Below are 21,469 nucleotides of genomic sequence, written 5' to 3'. Positions count from 1 at the left end.
CATTTAAGCCTTTTACAACACAGCTGCTGCAGTTGCCCCACCTTTTGGAAAACTTGTATGGTAAGATTTAAAACATCAAAAGTCTGAAAAAAAATATACAACTGCAAAACAACTTTAAAGAAGAAAGTCAAGTGAAGGAATTTACTATTTACTTTGTTCCATATATACAAATAAAGAAATGTGATTCTTAAATACTTAAAGCATGAAAAAAAAGAAGTGAAGTATTATCAATAAACAGACATCTTTGAGAATCCATCTTTTAATAGAAAGTGCTTAAATTACATTCTTAAAACAATGCTGTGAGCAGCACAGTAACAGGCTGACCAAGTATCTTGCTGTCTTTTTTTTTTAATATGTAAAAAACTCAGGGGAACAAAAAACTTCTTACATTAACAGAAAAGGAGCAGACGAAAAGATAAAGTCATCAGCCAAGGATTTTCCAATTACTATATGCTGTGCAGTATAGAAATATTCAAACAACTACCCTGCCCCAACTCCCCAGATCTCTCAAAAATGTCTCAGTGCTTTGGATTAAATGATGACCAGCTGAATTGATTTTGTCGTCTTGGCAACACCAAATCTAATGTCAGATCTCTTTGTTCTTTTTCTGAATCCACTAGCTGATAACCAAGACTGTTTATAGCACCTTTGCAAACTTCCTGTATTTTCTTAACTTTCTGAAAGGAAAGAACATTTCTCCAGGCCTGTGAAACACTAACTGCATCTCGGGATGTTATTTTGAAGGCTTCTTTTTTTTCCCCCGGTCCCTGTCCATGAGTGATATTATAAACCCAGCTTTTGAGCCTGGGAGTCAAACTAAGATCTGCAAATTTATACATTTCTGAGATTTCTGATAATGGATCTCTTACCAGATCTTCAAAACGGACCATTAAATAGCGATCTTTCAGGAAATTAGGTGGTTTTAGAGTTGCTGTTTCATAAATCTGAACATGACTTCTACAAACCTCTTGCATTACTTTGTATTTGCTATCTTCCACTTTAGTGCCATTGGTACTCAAGACAATTCCATTGTCACGGGCTAACGCTTTTACCGATTGTTCCCGTGACTTAACAACTGCCCTGGGGTCACGGACCAGGTGAATAATTTTGAGATTCAGGGATGGATCAGTGAGGAGGGGGTATAGGACCTTCAAGTCAAAGAATCTAACTTCCTTGATGACAACATGGCTGTAAGTTTTACAGGCTTCCTCCACCTTGCTGAATGGATACCGTCCACAAAGAGTCTTGCATGCCAGTTCACTGGTTATGTCGGTACGTTGAAAAGAGTCACAAGCAGGAGCTGAACACAGAGCCCGACTTGCTGCCCACTGGAAAAGATCGGATAAGTTTCTTTTCCAAGGCATGTAAGCATCAAACACAGACATGTCACACAGAAAGACCGACCTGACTAAATCCCGCACTGCCATGTGTAAGACTTTGGCACTGTTCTGGTACATTGTAACCCACACATGCCATGCAGGCTCCATCAGGTAGAAGACACTGGGGTGCTGGCTGAAAAGTTGACCAACAAAAGAAGATCCTGACCGCCAAGAGGAGAGAATAAGTATGTGGACTTGTGATGGTTTCTCCTCAGACTGAGGCATGAAGCTACTGTACCGGGCATACATGAAGAGTAAGAATCCAGTCTGAACTGTAACAAAAATTATAACAATTGTGCTAGGAATCCGAATCCTTGCCATTCTCACCGAGGAAGAGTAATGAAAAAAGCTGAAAAAGAGAAGGGAGATACTGGTCAACCATTGCTCCTGTGGCACAATAACAATACAACACAACTTAGACAATACAAACTCTTGCATTAGTAAAACCTTTCTTCAAATGTGCGTGTATGTATGTGGCATTAACTGCTTCCTTAATCAGCTGCACTTGGGGATGATCACTGCAGGTGACAGCTGTTGGGAAAAAAAAAGGAAGTAATGTGTGACAGTAAGACCACTGCAGAAATAAGAAAACAAGTAAATGTTCAATTTTGAAGAAAACCTTGGGTTGATGCAGCTCAACCCTCGGATTAAAAAAAAACAAAACAAAACTACAAAATACACAAGGCCCTCAAATTGAACACTGGTAAACACTGCACTAAAAAAATAAGGAAAAAAGAAGTTTCTGACTCGCTCAACTGTATTTCCATTTCAATTTAACATTACAAGGATTTCTATCCCCTAAAAGGAGCGGATGCGAACATTGGTAGCTGTGGGTGCTGAAATAAAAATCATCTAATGTGAGCGCTGTACCCTACAGTGGCCACAGGGTGCCATACCAATTGGTGTTTGTCCACAACCCTCTATTTTCCAAACCGCAGGAGGCAGAAGATGGATGAAAATTCACAACCTGAAGCCACACCTGGCCACAGGTGACAAAATTTAAAAGCTCCTGACATGTATCTTTGGTCTGGAGCGCATACACCCCAAGACAGAATACGCTGAGTTTGCATTCAAGAATTACCAGTTTGGGAGTTAGATTTGTCTGCATATAACGCCTAGAAAATCTTAGGCCTGTCAAGCCCAAGTGGATTTCTGCTTTACTTTGCAGTCAAAGTTCAAGACACATGCACACCCCCCCCCCCCCCCCAGCTTTTAACTAGAGATTTTGGCACCTACCCTTTTGTGCTCTCACTCATGCAGATTCCACTTGCAAGCAAGACAGTAAATGTTAGCAGGCAAGGTAAAGGAAAGTAAGACTCCTCATGTATGCAGATCATCTCAGAAGTTCTACAAATCCCTATTTGTTATCTAGCTGCATTTGCAATTACATTTTTTTTCTTGTTACAGTGAAAGACACATTTTTCAACACACTCTGAACTCTTGAAAGAAAATCATGCAGACTAGTAAACAAAGATATATTCATTTGACATAATAAATTGAATTGAATTAAATGATCACCCATTACAAAACCTTTATGTACACTGCATATTAAAAATGTGAAACTCAGCTTCAAAAGTCTGTAGCAGCAAAAGTGTACAGGAGTTCAACAAATAATCACATTGATTTAAAATAAGTAAGGGAAGAAAAGCCTTCCAAGGACTGTTAAAGGCAAAAATGAGGCTACAGCCCATGGCTTAGCAATTCCCTAAACCATGGACAGCCCATGGTATACTGTACTGCTGTGACCTGCTACAAGAAACAAGGCTTAATGTATTACTTCCTCCTTAGCCGTCTGCTACTTGCTACTCTCAGGCACAAGAGCAGATAGATAAATCCTTAGTTTAGTTCAGCTTGGCCATTCTTCATAGATAAAATCTGCCTTGTTCAAATACTGATTTTTTTGCATATTACATCTCCAGAAGCATCTATAAGTTTGTCTGTTCTGTGAGGATCACCAGCAATCCAGCAGCCTGCACTGACATTTCACCAAACAGAGGGGATGAAAGAATCTAAGCTGAAGTCAAAGCTGAAGTTTCATTTTCTAATTGAAAGATTTTTCTTGAAACAGGCTCTATGCCTGAAAGTCAGCCAGACACAACTACCTTGGATCTTTTTCTTGAGTGCAAAACGTGGGTCAATATCTACACTAAGACTGCATTCTGCAGCTCCTTGCAGTCTCACTTATTATGTAGCTTTCAGAAACTCAATTATGCTTTTTAAAGAATAAATGTGCTTCCACTCTAGCTACACAGAACTGTTGCTCCACTCTAATCATGCTGCAGAGCTGCAACACGAACTGCTCTTTACATGTTATTAGCAGAGTGTGGGAGACTGAGGAATAAAAGCCAAAAGCTGATTTTACATTCACTTTTGCCTTGACTCTCTCAGACCTATCCTTGCTCCCGTTCCCACGCAAGTAGTGTTGCAGACAACACTGTGCCAAGGAAAACACAGATAACGTGAGTATTAGTCCACAATATGTGTCTGAACTAACAAGACTCAAGCGCTACAAATAACATCAAGTGACTACAGCTACACTTCATTATGATAGAAACTGCAAGAAAAAGGTGCAATGCCAAAGTAAAACACTAAGTAAATACCAGTTATCTATATTTAAGATTAATTTCCTTTCCTTTTAGAAAAGTTGGAGTGTTTCTAAGGAATATACACACATGTAGACACCATCAAATAAAAAGCATAATTACACAGGAAAATACAGCATCTGTAAAGTATTCTCTTGTGTGGCTTCCAGTGCATAAGGCCAAATATACCACTTTCTCTGTGAACAGTGCCCTTTATTTCTGCACTTCTCCTCTTGGGCGTGTGTAATTCTATTTTCTTACCACTTTTAATTGCATTCTGCAGTTAAGGTGATTTTAGCCCAGGTTAAACTCGCATTCCCCTAAAGTACAATTTTTTTAACCCAACAAGGTCTTCTGTGATTTTTTGATGAACTTTAGCTGAGGCAGAAAGCAGCTGTTATAAAGCCCCTTCTCATAGAGTTGCTGAAGATCTATATATGTATCTATATATATGTATCTACATATTTATAAATCTACTGAATAGATTACATTATATCATTGCCTTAGTTGTGGACTTGGCATTGTTGGATTAACAGTTGGACTTAATGATCTTAAAGGTCTTTTCCAACATAAATGATTCTACAATTCCAAATGTGAGGAGCGGGACCTCACGATACAGGCTACTTCTGATCCTCCACCTGTTCCACTGCAGGACTCGCTAGATGGTGCTGTTAGGCAAGCTTGCTCTTTCAGCACAGAAAGGCAATATGCCGAAACTGCACACTGAAGCTCCATGCTGAAACACTAGTCTGTGACTTGCTTTGCATTGCCTCTTTCTGCTAGTGCCCTCCTCCTCCACCAACAGCTCTACCTGCTCACCCCAAGCTCCTCTCCGGAAAGCAATACTGGGGTTTGTTACACCTCCTTTTATCCTGCTTTGTTCCACATAAGTGCTTCCTCGTAGTGCACCTGCCTGACTATAGCATGCCTGCCAACTGCAAACATGGGGGGGGGAAAAGGAGAACCAGCAGAGGGGCCGGATGTTTTAGCATTACCACCACTTCAGCTGCCATCTCAGTGACAACATCAGACTGACCCCAAGTGGCAAGGGAGCTACAACAAGCAGAAAAACAGGCTGTAACGGGCCTCAAGTTGCAGCAGACAGCACTCCGACACCTCTCACATCTCTCAGCTGAGACACATGAAGTATGGCAACACTCAGTAGCATCACAATACGTGTTTCTGTAAGTAATGAACACACCTTACTATAAGTTATTTTACTAACAGTTACACTGTTATTCCTTTTCTGTGATAGTAGTAGTACTTCTTTGGTGATACTATTTCTTCAAGGAGAGCTCTGGTAAAGAGAATCATTAGAAGTCTCTCAAATTCCTGAGGCACAATCATCCCTTCACAGGACAATGCAAATTTTCAAAATGTGATCTGAAAAGCATTAGCTTATATGGTTTAGTTGCCAGTCCTGAATCAAGCTCTGTTCCTGGGCTTGCCTGCTAACAGCTACTAATGCAAACAAGATCCTACACTAGATGAGCCCTGGGACAATTCCAAAACAACTATTCTTACATACTGTCCAAAGAAAATTAATTATACAAACTGGCCAACAGAGCAGTCATTTTCTTCATGGCTTAAACTGTCTCTGATAGACTGCTGAGCTGCAGGGCCACTAGTATTTGCTTGCCAAGAAACTACATACATAACAGAAAGCTATCCAGTTTTACCAAGCAGGGTAAAAATACAGTCAGTGATAGTACTGATCCCAAAAAGATCTCATTTCTAAGATGAGCACTTTTCAGACCCAGAAAGGCAGAAAACAAAGAAAAAAATTGTCCACTGGATGATCATTTAGCTCGTGCTTCTAGGGACTTTTATTTGTTTGTCACGTAAGACATATAATGTTGGAATCAAGTAATCAGATCTTTTCAGGTCAGCTCTGAAAGGAGTAGAGTTTCTTAGTAACTTCCTTTCAGCACAGAATTCAACCTGAAGAGACTTAATCGAGTAGCAAAAACTAACTTTATAGCTAAAAAAGACCCTCCTATTAAACTGCAATTTTTTTTTTCTGCGATATTAAAAAGACTGTAGAAAGACAGAAAGAGTGCCTCATATTAGAGCTGTCAAAAAACATGCTCTGTCTTTGAGCTTTGGACAAAAGGCTGGGATGAAATACTCCCTCAGAACAAACAATTCTGGGTCTGTTGTGGGAAGACTGAAAAACCAGGCTGGATTAAAGCAAAAACATTTCAGTGAAGAATTACAAATACCTGCTCCCCTACAATGACCTCTGAGCAACTGAATCTCAGCTGTCTTTGTCAAAGTCTTCCCTGGTCATTTTCTGTCTGAGAAAATTTCCAGCATACTTTCATTTTAAACAGTCCATGCAGCATTTTTAAAGTCAAAGAACTTACAGATTACACAGAAATTACTTCAATTAACGTACTCAGTTGTGGGTCCCTTTCAGCTCAGAATATTCTGTGATTCTGTTGATTTCCCAGATTGATTTCTTCCACTGAAAAATGAATAATGCTGCATTATGTGCACAACCTTTTGTTACCCAAAAATGACTGTCCTGTATGCTGACCTTTCTGAGCAATCATTCAAGATGAATGTAATTATCTCTTATGTACTTAAAATTCACCAAATGCAGCAATACTGACTGTAAAAAGAATGATACCAGTGAATGCCATCACGCATTTTATAGAATTAATAGGAAATTAATAGGAAATCACCTTCAGGTGATCTTTGCTCTATTTATCATGCCGTTTATTCATGGCATGATAAATAGAGCAAAGATCACCTGAAGGTCTACTTCTCCTCATCAAATTTACTCACTGCATTCTTCACCTATCAGACATTGCACCAATGCAATCACCACCAAAATAGGTTCTGTGAGCTAACGTTAGAAACATAGTTTGCTACTCAAAAAAGTAAAATGCTGGAACACGACAAAGCTGGTCAAAGAATAACACACAACAATATTACTAGTAATTCTTGCAGTAAATCACCCCACTGACAAAACATCACTTTCCAGTATTCTTATGCAGGTAGAAATCACACATCTTCATAAGGCAGAAGCTTACTGTATCAACAATATGCAGATTAGTATTTGAATGGGTACAGAAAAAGTTTGTTTGGAGGGTGTGTTCTAGGATCACTGGTAGTCCTAAAAGTTAAAAGACTTTCCGATACTAAATAGGTGAAACTCATAAGCCCGCCCAAATTTTTTAAAATAGCATAGCAAAGCTACAACTAAAATAATAAAATACAGTAAATGTACTGTAGTAATTCTGAATTATAACATTATATTAGCATTTCAGGTGATACTGCTAATTCATCTTTTGGAAATATACTTCTTTTTAGAATCTAGTGCTAAATGAGATTTGAAGAATTGTTTCCAGGAAATCATCACAATTAAAGACTTTATAATACAATGAAACATATCATCCATTTAATTATATGATCATTAAAGTTCTTTTTCTAAAAGGTACTGTTTCCTTTGGGAGATTTAAAAATATTTTTAGAGTTAGATAAAGTCGTCCAGCCAAAGCAAATAGCAGTGTCAAAGCATAGCCTTATAATACCTATTTCTCTATGCACTGCAGCTGAAGATCACAAAGTGTTTTCAGCTACTAGAATTACTGGTGTTCAAGAAATGAGGTCTGCTTAGCTGCAGCTTTTGTTAGGAATTTTACGATAGCAAAACTGGCGTGACAAAGAGACACCGGCAGTGACTGAATGCTATTCACTTACTTGAGACTCTGTCGGCACTGCTACAATAGCGTCCTCAAATTCAAACAGTCCGAGGACGATTGGACTGAGGTGCGCCCTGTGTGCCTCACTTGAAGCAACTGTTGCAGCTAAGAAATACTGACAAATGCTTCCGATCAGCATGTCACCTTCACCTAGAAAGAGGCGGGACACAACAAAAAAAATGAGAAGGCATTTCCTGAAATGATGGGAAGGGTTCTCTAAACTCTCTCATCTCCAACTAAACGAAACCACCTTAACCTGAATCAGCCACGTTCCATAGGGAAAAGGAAGAAGGAAAAAAAAAAGGGGGGGGGGGGAGGCGGGGCGCAGAGGAAAGGAGAGAGAGGGAAGAAAATAAAACAACCCCCAAAAACCCACCTAAAATAACCAGGCTGATTTTCGACAGCTTTACCTCTATCGGTGCGACATCGGCTCCGCCGCAACTGGTATCACCGCTAGTCCGCCGCCACAGGCAGGGGCGTGCGTAACCCGCTCAAAAACATCTCCTTTAAAGTACCGTTGTTTGAGACCGGAAAAAAAAAAAAAAAAGGTCTGACCGGGCCTTCCAATGCCGCGGCATAACCGCACCCCCACCCGCATCAGCCTGCCCGTACCTTGTCGCCGCCTCCCGCCACCGCCGCGGCTCCGAGCTGCCGACAGCGACAATGAACCGCTTTCAGACGTGGCCGAGGCGCCGGGGCAGCGGGAGGAGCCCGAGAAGCCGATCCGCCCGCCCCCGGAGCATCCCCGGGCAAAGGCGCAGCCCGGCAGAGGCGGTGCGCTGGCCTGTCCCGCCCCGCAGGGTCCCGGCTGGCTCGCCCGAACCGGCTCGCGGCAGCCAGCGCCCCGCCGCCTCTCCTCCGCGGGGTCCCGCGTGCCTCGGGCCTTCCCGCCGTAGCAGCCCCCTCCATCCCGGCCCTGCACCCCCAGGCGAACAGAGCTCGGCGCGGCCGCGTCCCGCTCGCCTCGTGCGAGTGGACCGAGAGGATAATACCCCCTGCAAAACGGGCTGCTTCGTGAGTTAAAAAGCTGCGAGGTGGTTTCTTTTCTCCTAGTTCTACCTCTTAAAACACGCCCGAAGCATGGCTTCTTAAACGGCCATGTAAGAGCCGTGTTCCCACGTCAGTTTATGCATAGGACTTTTAAGTTAAAGCTGATTTCTTTTTCCTTCTTACAGAACCTTGATTAATCCTAGCGAGCCACCATGTCCTTTCTCAATGACGAGCATTTAGATTGCTCTGTCATATGCATACAGAAAAGATCTGTGTAGTAGAACTGTGGTGCATGGTGGTGGTTTTGACTTTTTGTGTTGCTTAGCAAGCTGAAGGAAGAGTCCTTGCAGATAGCTTTCTGAGAAAGGCTCTTCCTTCCTAAGCCTCTTCTAACGCTGGTTGCAGTGGATCCTCAAGTACGTATTTTTCCCGTGTAGTTCAGTTTGTTGCTTAAGCTATAAAATCTTGCTTTTCTTTCTATTGCTTGGTTACTTACAAGAGCAGAATGTCTCTTCAAGCTCGAGAAAGGAGTCAGAACTGTGAACCAAGAACTACAGTCAGTATAAAAATCATCTAGGAAGTGACCACAGCAGAGGTATCACAGGGTTTTTTCCCTGCTGTGGTAACATCTGCCTTTATGGCTCCTTTTACCCTGCATTCAGTTATTAGTCCCAGTCATGAAAGACCTCTTTGACAAGAAATGGAAGGATGGCTTCAGGTCATATTAAACAATTACATGCCACCTGCAAGTAACTAACTCTTTTGATTGCCTCCTTTTAATGTATATAGTTTTTTGCTTACATTACTGTAGAGGATTTTTTCCAGTTTTCGCCATCTGAAGGAAAAGAGAAACTTAAGGATATTTTTCTCTGTATTTCTGGAACTAGGCCTGATCTCTATTTCTTATTTCACATGCATTCACTGAACTGTTGCTCTCAGCAGCATCACTTGTTCGAACTTAATGTGAAAGGCTACAACAGGAGAAAAAAGTGAGAGAGGGATTAATGGAGTCTCCCAGTACTGTGGCTTTCAGGCATTAGTCTCTTCTGTGTTTCTGTTGCTACCTAAAAAGACTTCTGTTCAGCTTGGAAGAAGATTCTTACGCATTCCATTTTTGTGGGAGTAGAACACTCAAACCCTTAAACTGCGGTCCTGTGGTCTCTCCAGGGATTTCTACCCCTTGCTCATGTCCACCTTAATGCTTGTGCAGATGTAACAAGTTCAGTCAGGGAACTGACTTGCCTGAAAAAATGATTATATATTTGGTAAAGACCATCTTCACTATAATCAACTCCCTGAATTAACTCATGCAGTCACACAAGCACCATTACTGCTGCAAGGGAGAGCACACCAAATGTACACCAGCAGGAGATATGGGGGAAACAAGCTCACAGCCCCCTTCGTTCATGCTGTGCAGTGGCTAGAAGCACAAAAAAGCAGTAGACAGTTGCTTTGACTCTGGAGATGTTGATACGAAGCCAGTTATCAGTAGCCCTACGCTGCCACATAGAGACTTCAAAGATCCAAGAGCAAACTGGAGACTTCTGGTAAAGGTAGCTCTCCCAGCTGCCAGGATGTTCAATTCTAGAGGATGATGGCCAAAAGATGGCCTACTGCTCGGCTGCTCTTTCATATTTCATAGCTGTACCATGTCTTAACAGTTCAAAAGAACCAAAGACACTTGGATTTTTTTGGAGAATTCTAGCATCTAGAATTGTTTTAAATTCTAGATTTACATGTCCTGCCATAACACTGCTTTGCTAGAATTAATTCTTTAATAAAAAACTGAAAATATAATGGAAATTTTGTTGTTTTCTCTTGTAAGCTTGCCTAGCATAAAAAGTAAGCCCAGAAAAAGAAGATAAAATAATCTTCCCTATGACCACCACCATCAAGAATTAGGGACATAGTCTTTCAATGTCTACCAGGTGATTATAATCTTTATCTGTTCTAAACAATTTAAGCTCTGAAGGTAATTATTCACTTGCTTTGAAACTCTGAGGCTTCCCCGGCAGAATTTTTTGCTAGTTTTCTTTCAATAGATAAAAGGATTCTCTGTTTTACTATTCACAATTCACAATTAATGGTCACGTGCTACAGTAATACCAGTAGTAAATGGTTGTGCAAATTTTGCACACACTATCACCCAAAACCTGATTTCTCACATCAACCTTGAATTTATTCATCATCCAATTTAATAATTAAATTGCTGATTAAGTATAGTCACAGTTACAGAAGTGCATCTCTGACCTTAACTCATCCCTGCAGTTTTCCACTTCATGGTGCACATACATAAATGCATGTACAAATAACTCTTGACAACTCTAAGAGTGCAGTGAATTGATTTACAACAAGTAAAATCAGTTAATGTTGTTACTTTTAGCATATTTTTATTTTCAGTTTTCAAAATGGTTTTTGATGCATTTTCCAGTTGCAAAAAAATAACTAGGCTGTTTTTTACTGTCAAATATATAAACTTTTCCAGCTCCAAAGCAGTGTTCCTAAAGAAATTAGGTGAATTAACATGTATTTTAAAAAACAATGCACAAATAGAGCATACTTAAAATATACTTACAAAATTCTGACCTTCTGAAGTAAGAAGTGTATAGAGAATAAAATCAGGTAACTATTTTTGAATGGCATTTCTATAAAGTCTTCTCAGGCATCTCTTCAGGACTGGTGCTGTTTGTAGGATAGTACTGGAGATACAGGCAGAACTGGTGATACTGGAATTGTAGTCAACACCTGATTCTGGAACAAAAATGTCTTAATCCTACCGAACACCCAAAGAAAGATAAGGAGGATGCTGACATACTGGATCCAGGCAAATTTAATAATTTCCCAAAATCCTGGCTGATATTTAAGGAAAGTCAAGGAGTGTTAATAGAGAACCTTCTGATGCTACCATTGCAATATCTAAACAAGGAAACTCATAGGCAGAAAGGCACAAACCTTGTTACGACATCGGTTTGTGTCACAAATGCTAAGCCTCTGAACCACAGAAACAGCTAAAAGCCTTCCACCACAGTAGGTAACAAAAGCTGGAGAGAACATCTGTTCTAGGAGACATCTAAACCAATTCTAGGTAAAGTACCTGCTTTGTGCCTGAGTCATCAGGAAGTACTTATTGCTAATATTCAGGCAGGTAAAAAAATCTTGTAAGAAGTGTGCTCCATACAGATTCTTCTAAATGCAGACTTGTTCTTGTCTCAGAAAAAGAACAAAGAACATAATCAATGAAGAATTACTTTTTCAAAAGAAAAAAATTCTGGTCTGTCTGCACATGAACAGATGTAACAGCCTCCCACTGCAGGAGTTATTATTTGGTGAGATGATCTTGCATACAGATTTTTAATCATTTGCTTTAGGTCACAGACTACAGTATCATGCTCTGTGAGTGACATCTGTGACAGATCGGGACAGCAGGTACTGCAAAACCAAAGCAAGATGTACTACGAATATTCCATGACAATAGCTAACAAACTGCTTTAAAGGCCTTTTTAGCAAAGCTGAAAAGCAACACGGGTTACCAATAAAGAAAGGCAAAAAGCGGTTATGAAGGCACAACCATCTGAAGGAATGGACAAATAGGTATTTCATCAGCTCCAGAACTGTAACATTTGCTTAGCTAACAAAAAAAAAAAAAAATTTAGCAACACATCTAAGAGAAAACATTTTCATTTGACCTGCACGTGGTGGAGGCTTAAATAATGTAACTCTGTTATGTCACAGTTTGCACAGTTTTTGAAGGATATAAGATAACTTCCACTGGGTAATGAATAGTGGCATTAATGATAAATGGTGTATCCGTTGCTCTTCCAGTCATCCAAACAGGGCTGGGATCTGAAAAGACTGTTGTCACTATAACAGAAAAAGGAAATGTCCAGGTTAAGGGGCTTTTAGGTATTAATACAGAAGTCATATACCTCACAAAACAGCTGCCAATATGCTAACTACTACTGTCCTGTAGCTACATATTCAGGCTTACCATTTCTATCCCAATATGCTGCAATGATGTTTGCCAGATCATAGTCACTTGCAAAAGGGCTTGTGCCATTGACCACAGACACCTGTTACAACAAGGAGACACTTTAATTATTCATCCAGTCTTCAAGACAGTAATTCTAGGTTTCTTACACAAAGTAATCATGCCCTTCAAGGAATGAACATAAACATTAGACTGAACATCTTGGCAGAATAACCTCTTCCTTGTAGTCTAACAAGAAAACACCAGTTCAAAAGTCTTACAGTTCACTCTGTGCAATAGTACAAATAATTAGGGTGTCACCTAAGAGATACTAGGAGAATTAAGAGATTGGGGTGGGGAGGTTGAATTGATGGGGAACGGACAAACATTTCCTCACATTGTATCTGGTATCCAGTCCACAGTGGTTAAGTAATTGCCTCTGGTTTAATTTCAAATCTCCATTCATATAGAGTTGAGACCCTGGCACAGGAGAAAAAAACTGAAGAAAAGCCATGCTCTGCATCACAAATGTCGACATTCTCTGAAATAGTGAACACAAAAAAGGAAAATTTAGCAGGGAGGAGGAGGGACACAATGTACTTTTCTACCTCTTGGTATCTACACATTTTTCTACATGGATTTGATTTTTCTAGGACTCCCAAGTTTAAGATCATCACCTTAGTCTATACAAGAGACCACCAAATAAAAAATATCACTTTTTTAAAAAAGAAAACTACCTTAGCTAATAGCTAACTAACTTTATTATCTCAACAAAGTTGAGATTCAGTGAAGTGCAATGTCTGTGGCCAATGACCAAAAGTTTTGACTAGCCATAACATGTAAAAAGCAGCAAGGTGACTAAAACACATTCATTGGAGACACACTTTAAAAAAACTCAGCAGTCAAAATCAAGGACTTGTACTCTGCAACAAGAACCAAATAAAGAAGGGAGGTCCTTAGTTCTTATCAACTACTCAGCCTGAAGGAAAATTTCCACATTTACAGTGGGATAAAAAAAAGTGTTGCGAATATGGTAACTCTCTGTGATACTAATACCTGACCAAATACTTCAGCCCAAAATCAGGACTGTTGGGCCTTTATTCTGGGCCTCTGGCTTAAGAATGTTTTCTACACCACATAGCTATGCTTGCTAAGCTTGTCCATCTGCAGTCAGCAATACTCTGTAAAGAAACAGCCTAATCTCCCTAGGAAAACAACTTTTTGTCTGTGTGGCTGCACCTAACGCAGCTCTGTATTACTGCTCCTTTCAGATGTATCCCTGGGTTCTCTGTGTGCTGGTGGTTTACTCTTTGCTTTAAGGTATTACTTGCACTGCCATTTGAGGTACAATGGCAGCAGAACTGCACTGTCTTGTCTTCCTATAACACTTCCTCGTCCCAGTTACAAGATACAGAAGATCCTGGCAGATGATTATCGATGCTTCACGAGCTGTTAAGCAAAATGTAAGGAGTTTTAGGCTGCTGCAACAGCCTGACTCCCCACCTCAGAAAATGAACTGGTTATGTCAAGACACAGCAGTTTGTAGGAATGCACATCCTTCTGCCTATTGCAAGAATCTCAGTTATTTTCAGGTGCCACCCACACTGATACTCACTGTTGTGCATTTCTGTCCTGTACAGTGAGTGCACTACAGCCCAAGAGAATATAGAGCTTTAAAATATTAAAAAAAAAAACAAAAAAAAAACCCAAAAAAAACAAACCCTAACAAAGCATATCAAAATACACAAGAGAGCTAGACTAGGAATGACACAGCAAAGGGGGAGAAAATAAAAATATTTTTCAGTAAAACACCTATTTTTGATAGGAATTTCAAATGTGCAAGTTTTTTTTTCATCTTTTGTATAATCACTGCTGGAATTTTACAATAGGTCTATACATCACAACAAACAAAACTAAAAATGCTCACATATAGCTGGTAGGAAAAGAGTAGAATCAGCTGAACGCCAACTACATGCTCTGTTGGTTGTAATGGAAGTTCCAGTTTAAAATGCAACTGATCCATTTTGCCATCTTGATTTTTGTCTTCTTCTCTCATCTAAATAAATTTTTTTTAAAGACGGGAATTTCTGTTAGAAAGAAAACCAAAAAAGTAAAACCCCAGGGGACCCTACAACTGCAGCACGCACATACCAAGGAAGCAAACAGACTGCACAGTCAGGAATGTAATAAAAAGCTACCTATTTACAGAGGACTAGAGACAAAAAGCTAACACTGCTGTCTGTTATACAAGGTCTCACACACCCCTCCAGGGAGGAAAAGTTTACTTCAAGGTCTTTTCTGCCTTAGACCATCCCAACCATCTTCCTTGCATGCCACAAAGCATGCCTTGGTGCTGATCTTCTGTGTAAGACACAGTTCAAATACATGACTGGTGGTCAGGCTTCTGCCTCCTGCTATTGTAGGATGCCTCTTAAATGGCCTCTGTATGCTGATTCCTGGCAGTAAGCCAAGGCTTGCTACGCTTGCGTGCCAGTGTTCAGTACTTCAGCTACTTGCAAAATATAGGAGGGCTCATAAAGAGGCAGACAGAAAAATAACTGCCACTGTGAAATCCCAGAAAGAAAAGTGATTGCAAGGCAGAGATTATGTGTTTCTGAAGGCACATATCTACTTCCAAATCTAGGTGTACCCTGCAGACTTCACATAATGACAAGCCATGTAGCCAGGATAGAGGGGCACAACTAATTTGATGAAAGTAAACCGACGTGTTCATACAAAGCACCAGCGGTGTTCATGGACGTGGTTTAGTGGCAAAATTGGTAGGGTTTGATTAATGACTGGATTTGGTCTTACGGGCTTTTTCCAACCTAAGTAATGCTACGATTCAGTAACACTGAGAGGGAGTGAAACAGGACTCATTAAAATTCCAGCAAATCCCGATGTGAGGCACAAGGTTATACATAAAGCTGCTGCTACCTGAAGGCAGCAGTGCCTGACGGGCCACCCGCTCAAAAGCGCCATCAGCACTCGCGCCCTGAGCCGGCTGCCGGTCCACTGGCCCCACTCTGCAGCCTCGCTTCTCGCCAGTGTTGCCGGGCCGCCCCCGGCAGGCCTACCGACAGGAGCGGGACTCGGAGCCGGTCCTCCTGGAGCCTGTTGAACGCTGGGAATGTGCTCCACGCCAAGAAACTGCCCGGGCTGGACCCGATGGTGGCGACGAAGAGAGCCTCGTACCGGAAACGAACAGTGGGCTGCTCCAGGTACGCGCTCTGCTTCAGCCAGAAACCTGAGGGCAGAAACAGCACGAGATTTCAGGGCTGCGCCAGACCCGGCCAGGCCGCGTGGGGTCCAGCGGCGCTCACCGTGGCTCCGGTAGGCCAAGAGCAGCGGCGGCACATAGGTGAGCGCCGTGATGAGCAACAGCGCCAGTGCAGCGGCGGAGCAGAACCCAGCTCGGTAGCGCGTGTACAGCGCGGGATGCGAGTACAGCTCCACGCCAGCCATGGCGAGCGGCCCTCAGCGCCCCCAAGCACGCCCCCTGCCCGCACTCGCGCCGGCCGCCCCCGCCCGCGCCTTCAGCGCTGCACTGGGCGGAGCGTCGGACTGACGAGACGCCGCGCCAATCAGCGCCGAGGGGACGGGCCCATCAGCCAATGAACGCGCACCGCTGCCTCCCGGGTCCGTCGGCGAGATAGCGCCCGGCAGCAGGATGGGGACACACGAACGGGGACACCTGCCGGGGCGATGAAGTCTGTGGAGCGGCTTCGAGTGCCCCGGGAGCCCTGCGGGCGGCTTCGCACCCGGCAGGTGACTCCGCGTCCAGATGCCACAGTCCCGCCCCGCGATCCGCGGCCGGAAGCGCGGCTGCTCAAGCGGTTGCCGGGGAACAGGCGAGCCGGAAGTCCCGCCTGCCGAGCCGCGGCTGTTGTTGTGACAGGGACCGTGACAGCGACAGGCCCGGCACGAGCCCCCGCCCCCCGCACACGGGCCTCGCCGCCTCTGGCTTCGCTCCCTGCCCGCCTGCACCATGAAGTGGATGTTCAAGGAGGACCACGCGCTGGGTAAGGGTGGGTCTCGGCCAGGCGCTGCCTGGCAGCGGCCCCGCTGCCCTCCATCTCCCGTGTCGCCATCTGTCGCGGTCGGCTTCCCCAGGCGGTCGTCTTGTAAGAGGGCGGACAGCCGCTGGCGGCCCTCGCCGAAGGGTAGTGCGATGCCCGGGGACGGTCTCCCCGAAAATCCAGAGACCCGCTCGGAGACGGGAATGTGATCGCGCTCCCCGCAGGCTCACGGCCCTGCCGGCGCTGCCCTCTCGGCCTAGGACACCAGCAATATAATTACTATGCAATGACTAATTACGAGTTTTGTTCACAGAGCACAGATGTGTCGAGTCCGCAAAAATCCGAGCCAAATACCCCGACCGTGTCCCGGTGAGTAGCCAAGCCAGCTTCAACAGACTACTTACAGGCAAAGGTGGATACAATGCTTTCATCCTGCCCACTCTGATGAGTTCCTACTAAGAAAATTCATTTTCCATTTTGTGACCTTAGATGTTTTAAAGAAGTCCCAAACACATATAACTAGTCCAACATTTCCTCCTATGCCCTAGTGCATATTGAAAAAAACACTTTCTAAAAACTTTCCAGGGATTTTTATGGTATATCATGGTCCTGCTTTCTTCTAATGGCAATTATATCCCACCAAATACCTTAATTGTCTTGAAGATTGTGCCTGATCCTTAGAAAGATTATAAAGACTATTGAAACCTTGACCATCTTCCAACCTGGCTAAATTAGTTAGACGATATCCCTCATGAATTCCACGCCTATAACCAGTCATCATGGTGAATTTCCCCATGCAAACCCTGTTTGAAGAGCCAATGCGAGTGGTGACCCCTCCTTTCTTGGAGGAGCATTAATACCTACCAATCTGCTAAATAGAGAATGAGCTCTCTTCTTCTCTCCGCAGTCCCTTTTACCATATTTCAGTCTCTGACAAGACCACAGTTCACATTCTTATGTAACAGCTAGCAACATGTCCACATTCTCAACTGACTTGCTGGAGTGTAAAATTTCCCACATCCCATCTGACTACATGCCAGTTAATGCCACTCCTGCCTCTCACCTTTTGGTAACTTTTCCATTAGCACAGCCCAGAGAAGAATCTTCATTCCCATTGACTTTTTCTGCTGCTCAGTTGCACAAAGTCACAAGATTTTCTCCAGTTGTAATCTGGCGAGCTGATATGATCCATGCTTTTCTCTCTTGACTAACTATTCCCTCACACATAGACTGCAGCATCCTTGACCATACATCTTCACAGTGTCCATGTATCCATTTCAAAAATATCCTTGATAACCTATGGGGAAAAAAAAACATAGGAACTCACAGTCATAATGACATGCTGCTGTATCAGGGATGGACAGCAAGGTAAAGACAAATACAGGAATTGAATCTCAAATTGCAGCAATCCTTTGTCCGGATCAGTATGTGTTTTCTGCTTGATGATTCAAATTGAGCCACATACCATTGATACCAAATAGTTGGTGTCAATTTAACAGTCAGAAGTACTTTCCAAATTTAATGTTTCACTTGGAATGTAGAGCTAAGGAATGGAGACCCTGGAACCTTGTGTAAACCCCATTTCCTGACCTGCTGAATTTTTCCTTCAAGAATCACTTTGTGTAGTACAATGAGCATCGGGTCTTTTTCACTAGCAATACTTAATTATCCTTCCCCCTGCACCTGTTGCTTTCTGTGTGGTTTATTTTTGTTTGTGGCCACCTTGCTATCTTTCCTTGCTGTAGTCAGTTTCTGATTTCCAGAGCAATGATGGAATACTCCAAATGTCAGTTCAGCAGAATACAAAGGTAGCCTCACCAGTACCAGTACAGAGGAAGGATCACCTCCCAGTCCTTTGCCTAATGCAGTCCAGGACACTATTAGCCTTACTCGTGTCTATGGTACACCGCTGGTTCATTTTCAGCTTTGGGTCCACGTTGCAGTAATTTCATATCATCAACGTACAAAAGGTTAAGTGATGTGCGTACTTTCCTGTCACAGGTGTCTTTAAGGCATAACACACCTTTTTACCCCATGACTGCCAAACATGGGCATAGGAAGTTTCAAGTCATTGTGTATATAAACGTAGGTTTCAGTGCAGCTGTAAAATCAGGTTTTATAGTGCTGAGCCATTTTTACGTCTGATTTGGTTGTGATCAGGAAACCTTTTTGTTCATCCCCTCTACTCACCACTGTAAGCCTGTATGAGCAAACAATCTACCAAAGCTGTCTGTTCATACCAATCCTGAAGAGCCTGACTTTCATACCTGCACTTTACAGGTCATAGTGGAGAAGGTCTCAGGATCTCAGATTGTTGATATTGACAAGAGGAAGTACTTAGTTCCGTCTGACATCACTGTGGCCCAGTTCATGTGGATCATCAGGAAGAGGATTCAACTGCCATCTGAGAAGGCAATATTCCTCTTTGTAGACAAGACTGTCCCACAATCCAGGTGAGCGGCTATTCACTTGGTATTCAGAATCATTACAGCAAGCCCGTGCATATTAGAGGGCAAGTAACACTGCTCTTCAAGGCTCATTTGGTGATTTTGGGAGATGTTTGTCACATCTTAATCTCACTAAAAGTTTTTTTTTTCCTCAGGAATTTGATAAACGTCTTATTTCTTGAGCTAGGCTGAAAAGAAAGGTGACTGAAAAATATATTATGATTTACTTCCATGGCACAAGGGTGAGCTTTGCAGTTAGGATGTTGTTGCATTTGGTTAAGTGCAAAAACACATACATCATCAATATCAAGAAAACAATGATTCTCAGTATAACAAAAAAGGTTGCACATTAAATACTCAATAGCAAATGCCATAAATTATTCTGAAAAAAACCAATAACCTGTCAGTTTACAAAGAAATTGTAACATTACAAACTAGCTGCTGGTTCTTTTTTTTTTTAATTATTTTTTTCTATGAAAAAAATAATTGCAATAGAAAGGTTTTTTGCATTGCTTTTATATAGGAATAACTTTTATTGTTTTCTCTTACATAACTGAATATAGCACAAGCAGCAACTACAACTTTCTACACTAGATAATTTAGTAGCATTTAAGGAAATAGTATGTCATTACATGCCTTAGATGTGATATCATTCTTAATACTTAACTGTAAAAGAAAGAGTCCCTCCAGATACTCCGATACACAATAGGGATCCATGAGAACCATCCTTTTCTGCTTGTTTTCTTTTAACAATACTGAGAATGCCTATATGTCGTCTTTATAACAGTATTACAGAATTGCTAGGCACGGGAAAGGGAGATCCATTGTCTCTTCTCATATGTTCATAATAAGATGTAACATCTCAGCTAGGAAAACAGGGCTTTGATAATTCAATATTAATGTAAAAATGGTAACTTCTTAACCAGTAAACAAAACCACTATCTGTTCATGGTTCTGCTCATAAACCTCTGTATGAGGAGAGAAGGATGTCAATGACTGGTGATCTATTTACTACTCACCAATTCACTTCCATTTCAAGTACTGCTTACAAATCTTCCCAGCTCCTCTCCTGGGCAGAATGACGTCATTGTTTTCCCTGTCACTCACATCCATCTCCATCTTTCAGTTCATTAGCCTTTTCTCAGTTTTGGGAAGTCAGAGAAAGGTGAGCTGAGGAGGCTTCATTTGTGCACCCAGCTGATGTCTACTGCTCCAACTATCTGTAAATAGATGGTTGGAGCAGTTGAGCAGCCAAGTAATTGCTAGGGTTTCTTTTTGATTTCAAACTAGAGACCAATTTCTAACAAAATAAGGAAGCATTCTGACAAAGGCATTTGTGAAGAAATAAAGAAAATTTACTCTGCAGAGTCCAGGATCATTTCTCTAAATTAGGAGTCAACTGCTTTTCATTTACACTCATTTTTTTGTATTGTAACCTATACACAGACTTAATAGTTTTAGCTTTTATTAATCCTTGTTTATATGAAGTTCTGACTGTTAACACTGACAACTTGCATGAGCCAAGCAAACCATTTCTCTTTTTTTCCCTTTTAAGCTTAACTATGGGACAACTTTATGAGAAGGAAAAGGATGAGGATGGATTCTTGTATGTTGCCTACAGTGGAGAGAACACATTTGGTTTCTGAATGGTGGGTCTTGGCTACTGTATCATCCTGCTGTGTATCTTGTAAATAGCTGATCATTTTCTGTTCTGACATCCTCAGAAGTTCCTTCTATATACATGCATTTGTAACTGGATTTATTTCTTAATATATTGCTAGGTCTTGTTTTATTAGACTGTTAAATTATAAAAAGAAAGTTTTGTTAGTTTTGTGCATTATTTTTTCTCACAGCTATGAATTCCCAGAGCCTCAGTTCTTTGGGGGTATACATTTGATGACATTGATTAAATAATAAAGCAAAGTAGTTGGGCTACTAAAACATGAAGAGAAGAACACACATTTATTCTGTTTTGAGATGTTGGTGTAAGAAAAATAAAAAGAATAAATTAGTATTGGAAACACTGGATTTGCTAGCTTATCCAAAGCCAGGAGCAAGATGCTGATCGTGTTGAATTGAGCTGGTATGTTCCTTTCTCAATGAACAAACAAGTACAATAAAAATTCCTGTCACAAACAGGCAGTGCTGTCATTTCTTTACCTTCATTTTGGCAGAAAGTTACTCATCACATTTACTAGATGCTACACAGCTGCTTCTGTTACTTACTAGACATTGTACAGCTTCTCAAACTTTAGTGTGTGGTTGCTGATACCACTAGGAAGAAACAAGGAGCTCTTTGTAGGTTTCAGAACAAATAGCTTCAGAGCTACTATATCTCACAGCTACTTCTATTTAGAGGCAAATCCTTGGATTGT

At 41.7% G+C, this 21,469-nt stretch overlaps 3 protein-coding genes across 4 annotated transcripts; 1 reads left to right on the top strand and 2 right to left on the bottom strand.

The window, feature by feature from the left end:
* Positions 1 to 243: 243 nt before the first annotated feature.
* On the bottom strand, positions 244 to 11,304 carry LOC134424476 (carbohydrate sulfotransferase 5-like). Of its 2 annotated transcripts, XM_063168297.1 has the most exons (4): positions 8,284 to 8,382; positions 8,082 to 8,175; positions 7,670 to 7,821; positions 244 to 1,728 (listed from the first exon to the last, which is right to left on the bottom strand). In XM_063168297.1, exon 4 carries the CDS (start codon positions 1,698 to 1,700, stop codon positions 519 to 521), a length of 1,182 nt encoding a protein of 393 aa, XP_063024367.1. In that variant the 5' UTR covers positions 1,701 to 1,728; positions 7,670 to 7,821; positions 8,082 to 8,175; positions 8,284 to 8,382; the 3' UTR covers positions 244 to 518. The 2 variants fall into 2 exon arrangements, with proteins under 2 accessions (XP_063024367.1, XP_063024368.1); XM_063168298.1 differs by lacking the exons at positions 7,670 to 7,821; positions 8,082 to 8,175; positions 8,284 to 8,382 and adding an exon at positions 11,237 to 11,304.
* Positions 11,026 to 16,124, bottom strand: TMEM231 (transmembrane protein 231). The gene is made up of 7 exons (XM_063168299.1): positions 15,952 to 16,124; positions 15,706 to 15,875; positions 14,556 to 14,684; positions 13,026 to 13,169; positions 12,650 to 12,731; positions 12,417 to 12,522; positions 11,026 to 11,521 (listed from the first exon to the last, which is right to left on the bottom strand). Exons 1-7 carry the CDS (start codon positions 16,091 to 16,093, stop codon positions 11,332 to 11,334), a joined length of 963 nt encoding a protein of 320 aa, XP_063024369.1. The 5' UTR covers positions 16,094 to 16,124; the 3' UTR covers positions 11,026 to 11,331.
* A 367-nt stretch (positions 16,125 to 16,491) lies between these two features.
* On the top strand, positions 16,492 to 21,230 carry GABARAPL2 (GABA type A receptor associated protein like 2). The gene is made up of 4 exons (XM_063168300.1): positions 16,492 to 16,650; positions 16,961 to 17,016; positions 18,928 to 19,100; positions 20,650 to 21,230. The coding sequence occupies exons 1-4, from the start codon at positions 16,617 to 16,619 to the stop codon at positions 20,738 to 20,740; spliced, it is 354 nt and encodes a 117-aa protein (XP_063024370.1). The 5' UTR covers positions 16,492 to 16,616; the 3' UTR covers positions 20,741 to 21,230.
* The last annotated feature ends 239 nt before the right edge of the window (positions 21,231 to 21,469 follow it).

Source organism: Melospiza melodia, chromosome 13 (genome assembly GCF_035770615.1).
Source record: "Melospiza melodia melodia isolate bMelMel2 chromosome 13, bMelMel2.pri, whole genome shotgun sequence".
NCBI classification, from domain to species: Eukaryota; Metazoa; Chordata; class Aves; order Passeriformes; family Passerellidae; genus Melospiza; species Melospiza melodia.
The sequence above is the reverse complement of the archived record's forward strand: the minus strand, read 5'-3'. Positions and strand labels throughout refer to the sequence as shown.

Excerpts from the sequence above, each read along its gene's own strand:
- GABARAPL2 (XM_063168300.1), top strand. The coding sequence starts at position 16,617 with ATGAAGTGGATGTTCAAGGAGGACCACGCGCTGG. Across the intron at positions 16,651-16,960 it reads CAAGGAGGACCACGCGCTGG|AGCACAGATGTGTCGAGTCC; the intron begins GTAAGGGTGGGT and ends TTTTGTTCACAG. Across the intron at positions 19,101-20,649 it reads AAGACTGTCCCACAATCCAG|CTTAACTATGGGACAACTTT; the intron begins GTGAGCGGCTAT and ends TTCCCTTTTAAG.
- LOC134424476 (XM_063168298.1), bottom strand. The coding sequence starts at position 11,304 with ATGCCATTCAAAAATAGTTACCTGATTTTATTCTCTATACACTTCTTA. Across the intron at positions 1,729-11,236 it reads CTTCAGAAGGTCAGAATTTT|CTTTTTTCATTACTCTTCCT; the intron begins GTAAGTATATTT and ends TCTCTTTTTCAG.
- TMEM231 (XM_063168299.1), bottom strand. The coding sequence starts at position 16,093 with ATGGCTGGCGTGGAGCTGTACTCGCATCCCGCGCTGTACACGCGCTAC. Across the intron at positions 15,876-15,951 it reads CTTGGCCTACCGGAGCCACG|GTTTCTGGCTGAAGCAGAGC; the intron begins GTGAGCGCCGCT and ends TTCTGCCCTCAG. Across the intron at positions 13,170-14,555 it reads TCTTTTCCTACCAGCTATAT|AGAATGTCGACATTTGTGAT; the intron begins GTGAGCATTTTT and ends TCACTATTTCAG.